At 41.4% G+C, this 20,527-nt stretch overlaps 1 protein-coding gene across 1 annotated transcript in view; it reads left to right on the top strand.

The window, feature by feature from the left end:
• Window positions 1–20,527, top strand: part of LOC111221492 (low-density lipoprotein receptor-related protein 8-like) — a 167,402-nt gene that overhangs the window by 129,437 nt on the left and 17,438 nt on the right. The window contains exons 7-13 of the mRNA XM_022744908.1: window positions 1,898–2,017; window positions 3,934–4,059; window positions 8,987–8,989; window positions 10,978–11,149; window positions 14,364–14,588; window positions 15,260–15,378; window positions 17,024–17,163. Coding sequence (XP_022600629.1) covers window positions 1,898–2,017; window positions 3,934–4,059; window positions 8,987–8,989; window positions 10,978–11,149; window positions 14,364–14,588; window positions 15,260–15,378; window positions 17,024–17,163 — 905 coding nt within the window. The remainder of the gene's footprint in view (window positions 1–1,897; window positions 2,018–3,933; window positions 4,060–8,986; window positions 8,990–10,977; window positions 11,150–14,363; window positions 14,589–15,259; window positions 15,379–17,023; window positions 17,164–20,527) is intronic.

Genomic DNA, 20,527 nt, shown 5'->3' with positions numbered 1-20,527 from the left:
TGGAAAATGGCTAAAAAGGAATTTATGAATGAGTCAACAGGAGATGGGGGAAAAAAATCCTGAGGAGTGAAATTACACTATGAGATCAAAAATATATGGACACTTGAGCATTACATCCATATGATTGTTGAGTGTGTTATTCCAAAGCCATGGGCATTAATATCCCGCTGTAACAGCCTCCTTTCTTTTGGCAAAGCTCTTTACACCATTTTGGAACCTGGCTATCGGGAACTGCTCCTATTCATCCACAAGAGCATTAGGGAGGCTGTGAGCAGCAATGTCAGGCGATAAAGCCTGGCTTGTAGTCAGTGTCCCTCTTCATCCTAAAGATCTCGGCCTGCCAAGTTTTCCAGTCCGAACTCTGAATACAATTTCTTTGTGTGTTTTGTCGGGGTGAGAAAGGACAGGATCTTCCCCAAACTGTGGACAGGAAGTTGGAATCATCTAAAATTTCATTTATGCTGTAATGCCAGGATTTCCCATTTTCACACATCATCAAAATTAGTCCCTAGTCACGGGGGGGTTGTACTACTCAGCCTGTGGAAATAGTAATCCAGTGATGTTGTGAGTTTTTTTTTTTTTTTTTGTACACAAGGGTCAACATGACAAAAGTTTTTTTTCTGCTTCACAAACTGAGGACATAAAGCTTGAAAGGTTGAACAGGCAAGAAGGGTCAAATGAAAGACACTGCAGTGTTATGATGCATTGTGAGAAGTGTAGTATCCATCATTTCTAGAGTTTGACCCAATATTGGTGACGTCCACTTTGACCGCAAAAAACGACCCACACCAACACCATACAGATGCAGACTTGAGTGTCCACATAATTTTGCCCTATAATGTGTTCTGTAGCGGCTGCTGGATTAAAATGAATCAGTTGAAATAGGTTTGCATGTTTTCACATTCTTTTACTTTACTTCATATTAAGTTGACACTGAGCTGAGTTGTTATTATCTGATGGAATAAACTCAGCCTTCATTTTAGTTAAATGTCATGCTAATTTCTCACAGTCATTCCTTCCCTCTTCCTCTCCCTGTCAGTCTCTCTCAATTTCTATTCTTGCTCTTTATCTTCTCTCTCTCTCTCTCTTTCTCTCTCTCTCTCTCTGTCTCTTTGTCTCTCCCTCTCTCTCATAGTCTCACTGTTTCACAGCGCTACCTGTAGCCTTGAAGCTTAAATCTTTAATGTAAACCGGTAATGAAGTACCAGCTTTAGCTTTCGGCAGCGATCCCTCTCCACTCCCAGGAGGGTCGCTGAAAGACAAAAGGATAAATGGAGGTGCAGAAACTGATACAAAAGGGAAAGGACACACAAGAGGAATGAAGACTGAGAGATAGCTGATCTGCTAAAAACAAAACGGGCAGGAAATGGGGGGGGTGGGGGGGGCTGGGGTGAGAGGATGAAGGAGAGCGTGTGCTTGTGCAACAATAGGCATCATGGTGGAGTGGCACCTGGTGCATATGGCCAAGCTCTCTGTTGGAGAATGGATTGGTTCCAGGTGCGTTTGGCTAACACTGTGCCTGCGGGCCATGAACACACACACACACTCCTGTCTCTCGCTTTCTACCACTTTTAAGCTCATTGTTGTTTCTTTTTCAGTGGTACTTTGATGTGTACAGACAGAGCTGACAGGACAACATTCCCTTAACTGGCAGGATGATTAAAACTATGCACACACACACACACACACACACACACACACTTATAACCATGTTTTGTGTTTTTTTTTTTTGTCTTTCTCTATCTTTGTGTCTTATGCAGGTTGTATTGTTCTGTCCAAAAGCCTGCTGGAGTAAATTCATCAATATTCAATTCCTCTTTCTTTGCCTCCATAACTCCCCTCCTTTCCCTGACCATCCCTCCGTCCTTCCTCCTACTGACCCACTCTCTCTCTGCAGGCCTCAATGAGTGTGCCGACAACAATGGCGGGTGCTCTCACATCTGCAGGGACCGGAGAATTGGTTATGAGTGTGACTGTCCCTCTGGCTACAAACTCCTGGACAAAAAGTCTTGCGGAGGTAAAGAAAAAAAAAAGTTATGCGACAAAACTACTGCCAAACCTGCTCGAGCCTTTTTTCGCCTTAGCTTTGAAGTGTTCTATGAGAGATCTGGATTTCACGCAGCTATCAGCCTTATTTTTGGCCCAATTCTGGTTAAAAGAACGGTTTGACATGACTTGAGTTTGGCCTACCTTAATACAGAATGAAACAGTTTTTTTTCCTCCATCCACTGTAAAGCAGTTTTGTTTACATATTGTGCCTTCTTTATTTATTACTTTATTTAAATTGACATGTGAGTGAGACTTCCTGTATTTAAGTTAGTTTTAAGTTGGAGCTATTAATTGACCAACAACCACTCTCACAAGTCCTGTCTTTATAACGTGGTTGTCAGGTCCAGATTGTGGGATGGATCTATAAAATATTAGAGGAGACCATCTCCTAAGCTCATTATTGCAATGTATTACAGCAAGACATCATATGTTACAGTAATGTTATGATTTATCTTAACGTTTGCCACATTTCACTGTAATGATCTTTGATTACTCATGTACAGGTTTGTTAAAGCTGTTCACCTGGGCTCACTGTGTGAGTGTAACTGCCGACATGGACTTTAGCTGGAGAGTTGATAGGCAGAGAATCGCATGGTTCATTCATCACAGATGATCACTGATGAATCTTGTATCTGTCCCTAAAACCACAATTACACATTTTTACATTCCTACTTCTAAACCAGTTGGATTAAGAAGACACCTTTGAAATCAGCTCGAAGTGATTTGTTTTTATTTTGGACAGAGATGGGAAAGCAGTTTCTGCTGCTGATCTCAGTGTGATGAAATTGGTATTGAACTTCTCATCTCATCAGCATATATTTCTCAAAGCGCTGAGCAGCTGTCTCAGTTTTATTTGGTTTAAGGTGTTGACATGTACCATACTGTGACTGAGTCCCTTGTTACCTTGGCCACCGTGGTAATGTTTTCACCCGTTTGTTTCTTTGTTTGTCAGCAGAGTTTCACCAAACTTGGGTGAAAAGGGATGGGTCATTGAAGAACCTGTTAAATTTCTTTGCAGATTTGGTCAAAGTTGCGGATCCATGACTTTTACTTAACATACAGTAATTTCATTTTTCAAGATATTTCTCAGTTTCTAAGGAAATAATGTTGGACCTTGTATAAAATCAGACTTATTTATGGAGTTGGGATTTATGGGTTTGTACAGTTCACAGTAAGTAACTGTGCATGTGGCGCCAGTAGCATTTAGGAATGCTTACATCAGTATTTCATGCAAAATGCAACTCATAAAATGACACAATAACAATAGGGGTTGCAACAAAGCAACGAGACAATTCATACAGCTGTCGAACTGTATGAGTTGTATAATGCTGACGTCTCAGACCACTTCCTTTTTCCTCTAGTTTTTCTATTATAAGAGCTAGATAGACGTGTGTAGGAGTGTTTGGCCTTGGCCGAGGGAGAATTACAGAGTGCCATTCTAGTTCAGAATGAAGTAGCCAGGAGAAAGTTTTCTGTCTGGTGGGCAGGTAAAATATTCTGTAGACAGACTATTGATTCATACTGGAAAAATGTTCAGCCAGCAGTATAGACTTGTTTTTAGGTAAATAGGTGAAATTGTAATTGTAATACACAGAAAAGAAATGATTGTCTAAATCAAAGTATTGTTTCACAAGTTCAGCATTCACATTTCTCCATTTATCTGTAGAAGCTCTTTGTCCAACAGACGTAGAGTAAATACTTGAAACTCAATTTTAAGAATCAGACTCTCATTTGAAGCGAAGATTCTCTCTTGAAAGATTGTGAACATCTTAGATAATGAACATGTTCTTATCTTATTTCTCATTCTTCAGACTAAGATAACAGTGTGTGTCTCCATCGCTTTGTTTGGATCTTTATTTCTCGGTGCCATGTTTCTCTCCACAGACATAGATGAATGTGAGAATCCAGACGCCTGCAGTCAGATCTGCATCAACTACAAAGGAGATTATAAGTGTGAGTGCTACGAAGGCTACGAGATGGACCATGCCTCTAAGACCTGCAAGGCCGTGGGTAAGCCATTTATCACACACACACACACACACACACACACACACACACACACACACATACTCACACCCATTTGCACAAGTAAAGACACACACTGTCGTAGATGGATGTTCTCACCAAAATAATGGAGACCCACTCTTCTATACACACTACTTACTCTCCCATTCCAGCAGCCCTAACTACCGAGTCACATCCCACACTATTCTCAGACTGTGGGATTCGGTGAAAGGAGAGGCATGCTTTGTATGCAGGCCCTGCACAGCAATCTGTGCAAAGATAAATATTTGCCATCTTTTTCTGTAGTCCTCACTAATGAAAAGTTTGCAGCCAGCTGCCTCTGCTCTCCCTGGAGTGTTAAGGGAAGGATGTTGTGTAAGGAGGGGGCTCCTGCCCACTCGCTATAGGACACAGGTCTGTATCCGCCGTTGGCCTGGGTAAACACTCCGGGGCAGTTACTGTGAATGAAAATAAAATCTTGTCCTTAAAGCTGCACTAGGCAGGATTGTTACTGAAAAATGCGCTGCCTAAACCCTGAGGTGAGAATGCAACTGTAGCTTGTTAGCCGCACCTACGGCTGCCTTTTTGAAAAGCTCAGTGTGAATTCTGTTGGTTTTTAATCAGGCTCCCCCGTTCTCAGTCTGTTACAGCTGGCTTTAGCGATAACGATGCTGTCTGTCAACAACCATTCAAACACGCGCAGATAACGTTTCCTGCCACTACTGACAAATTAGAGCTTCTGATGTGCAGTGATGTTTTGATAAAAGTGGATATACTGTACGTTTTACATCTGACAGTGCTGAAAAGAAACCAAACAGTCCTGGACAGTGGTAATCACTTGTGCCCACTTCATTAATAAAAAAGCATGATGGACTGTGCTGTTTAACATGCACCACAATATATCCTTTCTGTTTAAACGAATAGAGGGGTACTTGCTGTACCTGCAGACCTAGAAGGGATTAGAAACTATAATCGCTGCATTATCAGGTGTTTTATCTACACTATAAAGTTCTACCGGAGATATAACCTTTTGCTAAGGCGGCGTTAATGCCTTGCATCTACACCTTTACTTGTGAATGGAATCCTCAACAGATTGAGTTACACAGCAAATTAACTTTTCTGCAGGAAAAGAGAGAGGGGGAGAGAGAGAAGAGTGTTATTAGTGATTACAGCCATCGGTCTTAGGTTGAGTCATTATAGGGTGAACTGGTCTGGTAATGAGAGAGCTTAAAGCAGAAAACAGGCCCTCACTCTTAAGCTAAGTGGCATAAAAAACACCAATGATTGCTTCATGTGTCTCTGTGTGAATCTTTATTAGTGCCAGGCGGAGCAAACAGTCCTTGTCAGGGGCCAAGGCATTTATTAGAGAGGAAGCAGAGGAGAAACAAGACAGATGGATGAATGCATTGTATGAATGTCTCTGCTCATTGAATTAATGCAGACTTGCATACGCACTGTTGGTTGTGGTACATGTTATAGCGTGCCAGAGGAGACAGAAAGAGGAACAGACAGAAAATGTGACAGGATTATTGTTTATGTTGAGGTTTATTTATTCAGAGGCGCAAATAGAGATGGGACCATAAATACGGAGACGGCTGCTGTGTGAAGCTGAGGTTCTGTGGACGTAATGAAGCTGCACTGGCCCATGAACTCATTCCTCGACACACACATGTACTGTATACCCAATCACACGCATGCACGCCCAAAGACATCAGCATGCATATACACTTTAGTTATTTAGAGGAGTCGTGTCAACATTCATACGGAGATACAATCCCCCTCCTGTGACTGACTGTCCGTGAGGGATGCTGCATTCTGTGATGAGATGTGACATGTGCCAAGTGACAGTATGATTTGCACACACTGAAGTTCAGGCTGTCAAACGCCAGGCTGTTTATTTGTGCCTCTGTCTCGGAGACACTTGGCAAAAACACAATGTCATCATCGTGGTACGCATACCCACAGTGCCATGTAGAGATGTATTTTTCTGCATTTCCTGGTTGGTGGTTAGTGCAAGAATGTGCAGATGATTGTGAGAAGAGTCACTTAAAGCTATGCAAAAATCTCTGCTCTGTATGTTCTCATGCTAATCCTAACACATGGTTCCTGTCTTTGTAGATTCATTTCCAAGTCATATGAAACTGTTACACTAGCTGTGCTAATTAAAAGTAAAGTCTCAGGTTGGAGTCATAATGTGTTCCCTCTTCTAAACTGGTTTGTGTGTGGGTGTTCATGTTAGTATGCCGCAGCATCCATTAAGTCCCCTGAAGGAAGCCTTGCTCTACACTAATTGCATTCATTGTTTTTGTGTTTACACCTTTATGGGTGTGATGCCACTCACTGAGTCGTCAGCTTGAGTTCTTATTGTTTGTGTGTGTGTGTGTGTGTGTGTGTGTGTGTGTGTGTGTGTGTGTGTGTGTGTGTGTGTGTGTGTGTGTGTGTGTGTGAGTGAGAGAGAGAGTGGGAGTTTGCTGCATGTGTGAGACAGATGAAGAGAGGAAGCAAACAGGATTTTCTGAAGCATTTTCTGACCAGTTCAGTCATCCATCATACATACAGTAAACCAGAGCAAATACAAAACTGAATTTGGAAGGCTAGAGACCAAGAGGGAGTAAGAGATGGATGGAGGAGGACGCTAACATCTGTCCCCCATTTAGAACAATGATGTACGCTTGTGGTGTTATTCCTCATTGTTATCACTATTCTGTGTCACAACTGATCAGTAACTGATCAGAAAGACAATTGAATGCTAAATGGACTGCACTTATATACCACTTATTCTTAGTGGTCTTATTGACCACTCTAAGCACTTTACACACATTTATGTGGTGCCTTTTTTCTACATATATATATATATATATATATATATAGTGCTTTTTCTACCATACACACACACTCACACCAATGATACATTAGGAGCAATTAGAAGCTGCTGGGAATTGAACCACCAACCTTCCAAACAGTGGGAGGCCCCCAATTACAATAGTATTGCAGGATAAAAATGTTTTGCCAATGTCCACATTTGTTTGTTTTCTTTTACCTTTCTAAAAGATGCTAAATGAAATACCAGTTTTAACACTGTCTTATTCAACAAAATACAGGTCTACTAACAACCCAATGGTGACTACTCCGTATGTTTGAAGTGTCACTCATCATGAGTGGGGACAAACTTAATTGATAATTTTTCTTAATACATGTAACATTCACATGCAGACAATAAAATTTCCCTTTAATGACGGTAGACAACTGAGCCCTGTTAGGTAGTCAAATGAAAGTTCACAGACAGGAGTGAGGATCGGTGAACAGTGGGGATAGTTTTCAGGGACACACACAAACTGGTTGATAAAAGCAGGACACAGTGTCACAACAACACAGAGGAAATTTACAAACTGCCTTTGGACCAAAAGTCTTGCTTTCCTTTCCACTCTTGTTCCCTTCTCCTGTTTCTTGTTCCCTCTCTCATCTACAGTAGACTGCGGGCTTAACCACTGTGCCAAGAGCAGTTTGTGCAACACTTGACAGTTTGAGCACACACTTTTCAAAATGGGTTTAAAGCAGTGGTCAGATTTTCCCCATTGTCAAAAGATTTTGCCATGGGACCCAAGATGTTGTGGAACACTGTCAAACCTCATTTCAGAAGTTTTTCCTGCAGTTTTGGGCTTTTAATGTACCAGCCCGTAACATTTTATTCTGTCTGCCTGTGGGAATATTGGTAACATTGATCCAGAATACAGTTTTGCACTTGGATATTTATTATTTGTATCTTGTCTCTTAATTTTTTTCAGTGACCTAGCAAGCTTTATAACTCACAATTTTAAAATGCAGATGTGCAAAAAATACTAACTTTTATCAGAATAAAAAAATGCAACAATTTTCTCACCTCAAAAATAATGACCCGTTATATATAAAGTACTTACCATGAGGAACGCTGGCAAATAGGATGACTTTTTGGCATTTGACACAAGTTGTTGACAAGTTGTTGTGTCCCCTGCTGCAGCATCTCTTCATTATCATCTAGCATGGTCTGTATGTCTTAACGAGCATGGCGGACCTAGACATGGGTGTTTTCTTCCACACATGACATCATTATAATAACCTCATCCAGTGTGGGTCCATTCACACTGGCTGCAAATAGAGATGGCCCATCAGCCTGCAGAAGTTCACACTTTTTATTCCTGACCTGACCTTTCTGATTGTCTTTATGTCAGATTTTTTCCTTTTACCTTGCAATATCTCCACAACATAAACATTTGCTTTGGTGCAAATCAAATCAATGCCCCTGCAGAGCTTGACGGCATTTCCCCCAGCCTGTATTTATCTTTTCACCACATTATCTTAATTGGCTAATGGAGGAGAGCAGCCCTAAACTGGCAGTGCAGATTAAAATATATCCAGGGAACCCTGTTCTTGTAGAGACAGCAGACTGTTGCTCCGCTGGGATCTAGTGAGGAGAGATAATATTGCACTTTTTCGATGACATCTCTAATTCCATGGCCTGAAGAAAACAGTGACTCAGCTCTTTTTTTTTTTTTTTTTTACCTCGAGGAGGACATATTGCTGCGACATCAGTGATGAGGGATAAGATATGTCTTGAAAAAGTGAGTTAGGGGATTGATGAAAGAGAAGCTGGATCTATCTCTGTCCTTATTATACATACTTCAGAATGCCCTTACTTTCTTTTATCATCCTGTCATACTCGCTCTCCTCCCTCTTCCTCCGCCCAGCTAACTCTCTCTCCCCTGCTGTCATTTGAGTTGTCGATGTCTATTTCTTCTTTCTTCCTCTCTTAATTACGTCCTTTTACTCGTCATCTCTCTATGACTCTACCTGCATCGATCGCATTTTCTTTTGCCTGTTTCGCTCCTGCTTCATTTCTCTGTCTCTCTCTCTCTCCCTCTCTCTTCCTCCCTCTCTCTCTCTCTGTGTCTCTCAGCAGGTGAAATTGATGGTTACAAACCCAGTAGTCAGAGGAAAATGATTGGATCCAAACAGTAGTAGAAATGTAATATTTTTTCCCTGTGTAGTAGCCCATAGTAAACCGGGGCTGAGGAAACCTATTGAGGCATGGTCGGTTCTCAGAGAGAGTATGAGCTTTTGTGTGTGTGTGTGCGCGGTGTGTGTGTGTGTGTCTGTGTGTGTATAGTCAGAGTTACTGTAGCCCAACTTTGACTCTTTTTTAAATGCTTTACGTCACATTTCTACTTTACTGGGCAGTGGGGAGTGAAGAGTGACATGACAGATAAGAGAGAGAAGTGAAGATGAGGGAGAGGAGCTAGAAAATGTGATGGGTGGGTATCGGTGGGAATAAAAGATAGACAGGCGGGCAGGCAGGCAGGCAGGCAGACAGACAGACAGAAATCTAGGGCAAAACAAATTAAAGGGAAATTATTGGAGCCCAGGTCGATGGATGATATATATGTTTAAGGGTAAATCTCATGGATTTGTAAGCGGAGTGTCTCTACCTTATGCAGGCATGCGCACAAAGCTCAGATATTTTTTGTGTGTGCATGTACCAAAAGCAAAGTTGACCTTGTTGACTGCAGGCGATTTATTCAAATGCTTGAGTCATGCTCACCTTCAGACTGCTGAAAAATGTGCCGCAGGTAACTAATGTGCCAGCCAACATCATGCACTGTACACACCTGAGGTTGAGAACCCAGAAACACACTTTTGACACACTCTTGCACTAAAAATAGAACAGTGTGTCATTTCTAGTTGTTGGGCTACTAGAAATGACACAGCCTAGTGTGCTTTGTTACTTAAAGCAGCAGGACAGACAGACATTCTCACACATATTCAGCGACACTTTTAAAATGAATGTTTCCCTTTTTCAGCCTTCTGTGCTTTTAGTTTGGACCACCTCACACACTGTACAAGCTACTTTCCTGCAGTCAGCGTATAATTGTATGAATAATTGAGTGAATAACATTATGTTGTGCCAAAAAACGTGTGTGTGTGCATGCGAGCGCACGTGCGTGTGTGTGGAGAATATATTATTATCCTAACATTATTAAAAATACATGCTTTTAGGACCTAAATAGTACAAATGCATAACAAGACCTCAGTTAACTCATATTATGTTTCCTCTTGGGAATAAGAACCAACATCAACTCACCCACGGTATCTTAGTAGACAACAGTATGTGTAGGTTGTAAACAGTACTGCTGCAGTCACAGGGGAAAAAGGACTTGAGCACAGAGATTGATTTGCAGCCTTTAATAGTGCAAACGGACAAATATTTTGAGGTTTCTGTGTCTTCTTCAGTGTCAAAATGGAACAAAGTCAAATACACATATAGCCAACCTAAAATAGGTGTACAGTTGTCATTGTATAGCTAGTTGAACATGATATAAATACATCGCATAAAGGTGGCAAGGGTGGGAGTTACCACAGCCAATGACCTCTCATGTCAGCATCACACAGTAAGAATGTTTATGAAAAATTGCAGGACAAACTTTTATACACCATACATCGTCAGATAGACTTTTATATAAAGGCTGCAATATTGACAATTGTCACAATGTGTTGAGCTGGTAACGTATAAGAACAGATACAGCAGTCCTGGCATGAAGTGTATGCATGTTCACCTTTCAAATACAGCTTTGAGAGGTGCTGTGCAATTTGTATGTCATTATCAAGATCAGCAAATGTTTCCTTCTCACATGTACACTGTGACATTTATGATTGACAGGATTTTAAATTGCCCATATGTAATAGAGAGTGGGTTGAGAATGATACATGCCCTCTTTTGGGGTCATAATAGTAGGTTAATGGCTGTCAAGGGGTCTCCACCTACCCCCCAGAGCTCTGTGGCCCCCCTCTCCCATCTTACCAATGTCAGGTAGTAAATAAATGGCTGAAATTGTTCTTCGAGAGATGTCCTTATACATTATTGTGACATTAATGTCTTTCCCGCTCCATCAGGAAAAAGTCCGTACCTGATGTTCACCAACCGCCATGAGATCCGTCGCATTGACCTGCTGAAGAGTGAATATACACAAGTGGTTCCCACACTGAAAAACGCCGTGGCCCTGGATGTAGACGTTTCCACCAACAAGATGTTCTGGTGTGATTTATATCATCGTAAAATATACAGGTATATATGAACACACACACACACACATATACACACACACACACACAATGCGCAGTACATTTGACTGATGCGAGTAAGGCCTATAAAAACCATGAATGGCGTTGTACAGAGTCTGGACTTTAGGAGTTTAGATAACCTCGTCCTCGTTCTTCAGCCATTCTGTCATCCTCTCTCTCCTATATCTATCCATCTTGTCTGCTTCAACCTGGCACACCTTCTGGTAGCGAGACAGACACACCTGGGGGCTGTACGTGTGTGTGTGTGTGTGTGTGTGTGTGTGTGTGTGGGTGTGTGAGAGAGAGAGAGTGTGTGTGTCAGTCACACCTGGAGGGCTGTGTCATCAGTCTGACAGTAAAAGGTGGAGCTGTTTGTCCTTCACACACACATCTGCGCACACGTACACATTCATACACAATTACAGATACTGTAGGTTTGTGTGTGTATGCGTGTGTGTGTGTGTGTCACCCTGATGGCTGGCGAATAGTGGGAGGGGCCTTCTATCATCTCAGCTGAGCCATATGCTCACTCTAATTTCACTGCGTCAATAATCACCACCATTACTCATCTGCATGCACACACATTTTCACACTCGTGCATACACACTCTCCTACACAAACTCAGAGATAGACTCAAGGGCTTGTGATAGAGATAGGACAAACGGACTAATTTGTCATGATAGACTCTACTTTTGCGGCACCAAATAAACACACACACAGTCACTTTAAATCACGCGCAACAAGCAAATATGTACAGTCTAATCATCTTTGGCTGTTCTTGATTGTTTTTGCCTCTTTTTCATCTTTTGAAAACAATTTATTTGTATACATCCAAAACCATTAATGTATACCATCAGCCTCAATGCAAACATGCTGCTGATTGCATGTTATATGTTGTGCTTATTGATGTTTGTTTACCCCAATTAGAGAGATAATCAACAAACCAGAGCTTAGTTGGCAGGATTAACGATAGTGAAGTCATCTCTCTTCATAGCTAACTAGCTTCTGAGACCGCATCAGTAAAATGTCCACAACCAGCGGTGACTGTGACACATCAGTGCAGGTTGTTGTAAGTCATTTTAAAGAAATAACAACTCTTAATCAACATATTTATTTGGCCTTTGTGAAGAACATTAAGTGCTCCAACGAATTAGTGCTATCATCAGGTAGCATGAGCACAATGTCAAGCTGAATCATTATAAGTGAAATGAAATGGCAGTTTATTTTAAAGGTCCCATATTATTATATTATTAAGTGAGATTTTTGAATTTTTTGATTATAAAGCAGGTCTAGGTTCTATATTAATACTGTGTATCAAAGCGCTCAGTCCACAGAGAAATGCCAATCAGAATGGGAACTCAGAGCCTCCTCTCTTCTGATTGGCTCACCAACTTGTAGTTACTAGAGTTCCAGGGAGAAGCCCAAGAGAGGGGACATAAATCCACACTGAGATGGTTTTTGGTAGTTAAAACCACAAATATATCTTCTTAAGCATCAACACTTAAAAATAAAACACTAGAAAAGGGTAAAATATGGGACCTTAAATTATCAGGCGACCACTGCTTCATTGTTTCCAGCATTTTATGATTTTTTCCTTTTACCATCTCATTACTTGGTTTCTGTTATATAATGTTTCAAGAATGCTTGACTGCTTCCATTGCTTGTAGTTGTTTTAAAGAGCGCAATACCTTGAATCTCAATGCTGACGACATGATAGACCCTACTCAGGCATCTCACTTCCCAGTGAAGTAGTTTTCCCTCTGATACAGGTGCATGTCATCAGAGAGAAAGTGTATTTAAAAGTGATTCCTCCTCATTGTCCCTCACCGTGACAGTGTGGTTTTCCAGGCTAATTCATAGTGATTAGCATGCTACGGGTCGATGACTTGTTAACTTCTCCCCATGATGGAGATGTCTGTTGCAAACAATGATACAGCCAATTAAAGATGCAATCTGCTCAGTGGTCTTGGACTCATCTGTCTCTGTCTTATTCCTCACCACAGCCTGCCCTCTATTCATCATCCCAACCTGTTCATCCAATCTACGTAAATATTTTTAACTCAAAATGACTACACAGCGAATAATACTAAGAGCGTGAAAATGTACAGTACGAAAGTCAAATATTGGAGTCATTACAATGATCTGTGCGTGATGTATCAGGTAGAATCTGGACTCTAGGATGTGCAAAAGAATCGAGGTAATAACAGAAAAAAAGAAAAAAACACGCTGTCACAGTGTGTTGTCTGTGATTGACAGTTCTTAAATAGCCCACTGTTGCTCCAGTAACATGAGAGATTTCATCCATGTCCACTTTGCTCCCTCATTTTCATTTGCCCCCCCGAGTGAGAGACAGGTGTTGGATCCGTGTTATAAACCCTAGGACACAAGAGAGATCACAAGGCAGCAGCAGGCTAACTTTTCCCCCCATTGATGAAGACGTCTGGAGTGGCAAATAATAATTAACAACGCAATCTGCTTTCAAGTATCTGACTCTCCCGTGTCTACCTCATCCCTCAATCCAACGACTTCACCAGCCTCCACTTTAGTTAAGCCGCCCCTCCCTTCCATACGTCTCATCTTTATCCTTGTACACTTTGCTAACATGTGATGACGAGGTATACTGTAAATTGGGGACATTGTGTTCAGTTGTGCTCAACGTTTTAACAAGGTCATCTTGTATTATCTTGTTTTATGTAATGAAAACAATAGTGTGTTATGTCTGAAGATGTGTCACACTAGTGAAGGAGTTGAGGGAGAGGTGAACGGTGACAGAGGAATGGACGGAAAGCGAGTGGGAAGGTAGAGGAAAATGAAAGCACAAGAAAGGGACAGACACAGATGGGAAGAGTGACAAGAGCAGAGAAAGGGGCAGGTTGTTTTGGAAGCTGCTGATGGATAAAGACAGACTCATTCTCCCTTGGAGGTGGTGTTTGGTGGGAGGGCTGAGGTTGTTACAGAAGTGTCAGGTTTGGGTGCCCCTGACACAGCATTATCTAGAGCAAAGAATACCTGTTACCCACCATGTCCAACTAGGCATCTAAGGCACATAGTAATCTGAAATCTTTCTTCACAAGAAAAGGAAACCAGTGTAGACAGCAACAAATCTAGCAAGTGCAACTTTTGTGTCCGTCTCCCTTTTTCTGCCTGTTCGTAAATGATTGGGGTGTTCATAATTTCCATAACACTGACCAACACACCTCTCCCTCACCATCCACCAGTGCTTACATCAACAAGGCCAGTGACTCATCACAGCAGGTGGCGCTCATCGACTCGCTCCACTCCCCAGAGGGCTTGGCAGTCGACTGGGTGCATAAGAACATCTACTGGACCGACTCAGGCAACAAGAGCATCTCCGTCGCCACGGGGGACGGCAGGAAGAGGAAAGTGCTGATAGCCACTGAGCTGAGCGAGCCGCGGGCCATCGCAGTGGATCCACACCAAGGGTGAGTGGGTGAAGTTTAAGGGTGGAGGGATTTTTTGGCAAGAAAAAGTTGAAAGGGCAGCAATGGATGGAGGCTCTGAGGGCAGGAAGCAAGAAGTGGCAGGGTGGTCGAACAAGCCTGTGACTATCTTTGTCATTCCCTGAATTGGGTGAAAGCCAATGTTCTTATGTAGAAAAGAAGAAAGAAACTTAAAAAAAAAAATAAGTAGGGCTAAAATAATTTTACTACACCATAGAAAACTATCTGTAGTGCTGCAGCCATCTGTTAGATTAAGCAGCTTAACAATTATTTGCAGATACAATGTGACTGTCTCTGTGGCTCATTCTGCCTCTCTCTCTTTGTCTTTGATGATTTGAGTTCCCCAAAGGACTCTTTTCAGAACTCTACAAACCTAGACCAGCATGAAATACATGCAAATGAAGCTAGGCTTTCACAGGTTTCTCGTGGACACATACACACACACGTTTGAAAGTGGTCCAAGTTTACAGTACCTGCTGTACCGCAGGGCCTGTTTCAGAAGTAAAACTATTTGATTTTGGAGAGAGAAATGAGATAGAGACAGAGTCATACAGGGACATTGTGTGACGGAATTAAGTAGATTCAGTCACACACATACACACCCATTGAATTTGTCCTTTTCATATCAAACTTATCGGCACATCTCCCCACAGGTTTATGTATTGGTCGGACTGGGGAGGTCAGGCCAAAATTGAGAAGGCTGGGATGAATGGAGTGGATCGACAAGTGTTGGTGTCTGAGCACATCGAGTGGCCCAATGGAATCACCCTGGGTAAGTAATATGAAAGGCTCATCGAACAGGGCAGAGAAAACTGTACCGTGATACCAAGACAGAAAAATCAGTCAACACTGAGACCAGTTTTGAAAACAACATTATATTGCTGAGATTGCTTTTGGAGAGACAGAAAAAAAGAGACTAAATTCAAGACAAGGAAAGAGACAACACCAACAGAAAGAGGGAGAGAAACAAAGAGAGACAAACTGTGTGAGTTCAGAGAAGAAAACAGTCTAGGGGTGTTGCAACCCTTGAGTAGCTCTCATTGTTATAGCTCAGTTTGTGTCTCGCTCTCATCAATCAAGCCAGCGACCACGGGCCTCTGAATTAATAAGCCAGACGCTATGTGCCGTCGATACCTCCCATCATCCCTTTCAACTCCCTCCGCGGCACCAGCCAATTTCTCTCAGCTGCCCTTGCCTGCAGAGAAAGAGCGGCACACAGTCGCCACACTCTGTGGAATTGAGGTGTCGCCGCATCTGTATGAAAACAAATTATTTTTTAGAGTAAGGCGAGTGAGAGAGTTGCACTATAATGCTCTGGGAGAAGGGGGTGGATTATTTTTTCTTCGGACATTGATTTCATACGGAGCGGAGAACAGAGCAGGTGATTGTCTGAGTCAGGGGAGGAGAAGTTGTGAATGAAAATTGCTCTGTGGATTTTCAGATTCTCTCAAATCAGTTACTCAGCTGACTCGCCTTTAGCATGCGATCAAATGCCTGCTGTTAAAGAATATATTAGGAAAATAGATTAAGGAAAGTACAATACTGACTTTCCTTAATCGATTTTCCTAATATGTTCTTTAATAGCAGGCATTGCCTTTGATGAGACAATGATGATGACTACTAAAGTTTATTCACTTCTCCTGGTGGTTAAAATGGCTGAACTGGTCGGCTAAAACAAAAATAAACAGGCAGATATTTTCATTGATTTTGGAAACCACCAGTGACTACATAGCTAATTTCTAGTTTTAAAGATGTTCCATATTCATGATGTTTTATTTAATGTATTTTAAGACATTTTTTAATCCCAGAGCAGAACTTTGTACTTTGTAAACATTCATGTTGTAAGCTGTTTAATAAAAATGGTAATATGGGAGAATTCCTTATTCATGCACACTTTTTCATGTCTGCACCCCTACATATGTAGGTGTTTCTTAGAATTTATAAAAGCAAAGTCATACTGGGATTGTGCCCTTTGCTGTCACATACAATGCAGTCTAGATTTTCAAGCTAACCACTGCACTACTCTGTGGCCCGTAGCAAAGGCACAGAAATGGTGCAGTCCTAATATAAACAGGATTGGGGACTGATACAAGGAGAGAGAATTGTAAAACATTGACTTTACCCTTTAAAATAAGTCCAGCAAGACTAATCAATTTGCTCAAGGGCACATATATTTTTCCCAGCAAGGAAGTCAACCGACAATATTACAATCACATCTGTGTTTTCTCAGCGCAGGGTCTCAGCCGTCATGTCAAAGAAGATTGATGGTGTAGCTACTGGGCCAGTACATTCATACACCTCTCACCCCAGGCCTTTTCTCTTGGAATGACCCCTCTCTCTCTCTCTCTCTCTCTCTCTCTCTCCATTTGTCTCTCTTTCCCTCCTTCGTGTCCTTTCCCCTCTCTATTTCTCCACAGACTTGTCCAATAGGCGTTTGTACTGGGTGGACTCCAAGCTGCACCTGCTGTCCAGTGTGGATCTGAATGGAGACAACCGCAAAGTGCTGCTGTCCTCCCATCACCACCTGGGACACCCATTTGCCCTCACCGTGTTTGAGGTATAATCGGGTTGAGATTAAAATACAGCCACACCGTCATTGCAATGAATGGTATTAGATGGCTTTGGTCTAGTAATTTGTTTATACAAGCAGAAATGTATGTAACCTTAAAGTATTACACCATGTCTGTAGGCCTCCATGCCGGCCAGAGGCAGCCAGGGCCGGAGGCATTATGTTTTCGGGTTGTCCATCCATATGTCCATCTGTCCCATTCTCATGAAAATAATATGTCAGTAACACCTTGAGGGAATTTCTTTAAATTTGGCACAAACATTCAAGGATGAACTGATTAGATTTTGGTGGTCAAAGGTAAAGGTCACAGTGTGAACGCAATATCTCAGGAACTCTTCAAGGGAATCCCTTCAAATTTGACACAAATGTTCATTTGGACTCAAGGATGAACTGATTAGATTTTGGTTGTCAAAGGTCAAAAGTCAAGATCAGCCTGAACTCACAACATGTTTTTTGCATGTAATTTATGAATTCATAGGCTAATTATGACACAGTTTAACACAAATGTCTAATATAATAAGATAATACAATGATAAACACGTGTCATATCCAAATGGTCAAAGGTCAACTTCACAGTGACATCATAATGTTCTGCAAAAACACTCTGTCATTGTTCAGCACTGTAACTCGGGAACACAAGGGGAGATTGTGACCTTATTTCCTGTAACTTGGCTGGTTGGTGTAGGCATACAACCGCAGGGCGGTAATTCCAGTTTTTGTATTAGCCCATTATCTACAGATAGCTTACACTATTTCCTTAGTGTTGTCTATTTTCCAAAGCTTACCACATGTTTTTAGATTGATTTTGTACCTTCTGGGCAGTCGTTTTTTCCTGCCAAGATATTGTGATAGACAAGTAACAGACTTTTTCATCAGATAGGTAATGCATAATTTGTATTTTTCATCAGATACATTCATCATGTGTTGATGAAGTTTAGATAAGAGATTGTTTTGAAAACTCATTTTTGATGAGGGCATCTTTCCTCTTTGGATTGAAGACTGAACTGTTCAAAAGAATTAAATGATACAAGTGCACCACACAGACTTTTGCCTCATAAAATGTATTCAGTATTCAGAGAGTAAAGATATATTTAATTTATTTTCCCATGTTGGGACTTTGCAAGGATTTCCTGTAGGAGGTCTCTACCTGAAAGGCAAAGAAGATGCTAATGTCCTTATTTGACTTCCAAAAGATGCTGTATATATACAGAAAAATAGGTCTGTACTCAAGTGGGACACTCTCATATCATGTTTGTTTGTTCCCATCCTGGTTGTGTATTTCTAGATTCTCAGTGAGCTAAATTTAGGCATTAGACATGAGTTTTTGCTTTTGTTGTGTTATTGTTTTAGGGTTAGGGTTAGTTGTTCATATTTGGTAATAGGAATTAATATGTGTATTAAGTTCTTGATGAATACTAAGGATCACTTGTAGTGTTGCTTGTTTCTGTAGGAAGCACATCCTGGTATATTCAGGGTCCAACTGGGGATGAGCGAGCAGAGACGTGTGCAAGCTTAAGAAGTTGAGGAAGAGAGATAAGTCAGTGGAGGAACATTGACTGACTGAGAGATTGACTGAGGAGAAATAAAAGATAGAGATGTTCTAAAAGTATAGCAGCAGGATAAACCCAGAGAAGGAATGATCTTTTCAAGGGCTACTGAGTGTAGAGTCACAGTAGAGTACAACAATCAATGAAACTAATTTGGGTGTATTTATTGAGTCTGTTAGAGCCCATGAAGTATAGATAGTGTGGAAGGTGGAAAAAGAGAGCTGGAGAACCAGAGTGAGAGTGAGGATGTGAGGGAGAAAGAGGGTGGTGAAATGTGATCAGCTGCACACAGTGCAATGATGAGAAGCAAAGGGAAGAGGGGACATCCATCATGTCCAGCTGAGTGTGCCTGCATGTGTGCTTAGATGTGTGTGTGTGTGTATGTGTGTAAAGGAGATAAATAAAACCAACGTTTCGGGCAGCAGTGAAAGTTCATCCCTGGAGATTAATAGCCCTCAGCTCTTCTGCTCTTTGTTCTGATACAGAACAAATTAAAAATCCCTTTTCCTGGTCCCAACACACTGATAAAGTTTGTTTCTTCAGAGTTGCCTGGTTCGAAACACTGAATGTTTATTTGTTCATTTCATTTAATTTGGGAATTGTCAGGGGCATTAGCTTCCAGGGAATGTTTTTACCTCAGGGTTTTGGTCTCTGTTGAACTGCTTACAGTTAGCCCAGTTATAGAACATCCAATACCATAATTTACACCAGACAATGGTGCAACATTTATTTACATGAAGATGTTGATAAAAATTATTTTGAGAACTTTTACCACATTAGTGGTGATTACAAAACCATCAGAATTGCTGCAGCAATTAATATGTAATGCACTGAAGAAGAAATGAATTTTGATGAGGTTTGGTTGTATGCCGCAAGCAAGGTAAAGAGTTTTTGAGTTTTTATTCATTGTAAATGGAGGTTTTCAGGCGTCTTTGCACTGCAGCAGGGGACCAATCTTACTAGACTGGCAGCAGTTTTTCAAACAAAACTGTCAAACCAATTCACATTCAGTCATATTTCATCATACATTTCATTATAAGCATAGTCCCTACTCATAGGCGCTCCTTATCTATACATACTTGCCCATATAGTGGCTCTTATGAGAATTTGATAGATATGTGGTATAACAAATGTATGGTTTACGGCCAGTACAGCACCTCAAGTGATACCCAGTGAATGTTCATGTTCAAGTCATTTCACTTCAACATATCATCTGCAAACCTCACATCAGCACTCATGTACTAATGTTTCTTAACACCGCAGAGGAAAGACACAGGGTTCCTCTATCAAAGTCTGAACACGCCACCACCAAACACACACGCATATAAAGACACACACACATACAAACCCTTCCAGTCAGTGTCCGCCCCCCCACAGAGACACCGAGCCCTGAGGAAATTTGGATCGCAGAGACACGCAGAGAGTGATGTTTTCTCTTTCTCTAGCTTTAGTATCATTGGATTACTTTTTATCTCCTCTTTGCTTGACTAGAGGGGATAGAGGAGAAGATGAGATGCGCTTGGGAGGAAGAAACAGAGAGGGGGATGGTGATTGAAAGAAATAAAATACAGTCAGGAAGAAAGAAAAGAAAAGGTGTTGGAGCGCATGTTTGCCCTTTCGGCATGAACCCAGCACCGTATAAGGAATTAAACTTTTTTTTTTTTAAAGGGCCTGCATCCAGACCAACACAATATGGTCATAGTGTCTGCGAGAGCTGGTGGGTGCAGTAAACACATTCATCAGTAGCACAGGGGTCAGTTAAATAAGAGCTGAAGTGATGCACAGTCCAGTCCATCCAGGAAATA

This window comes from Seriola dumerili, unplaced genomic scaffold (assembly GCF_002260705.1).
Source record: "Seriola dumerili isolate Sdu_G_001 unplaced genomic scaffold, Sdu_1.0 BDQW01000002.1, whole genome shotgun sequence".
Classification (NCBI taxonomy): domain Eukaryota; kingdom Metazoa; phylum Chordata; class Actinopteri; order Carangiformes; family Carangidae; genus Seriola; species Seriola dumerili.
Note: the sequence above shows the minus strand (reverse complement) of the source record. Positions and strands in the feature narration are given on the sequence as shown.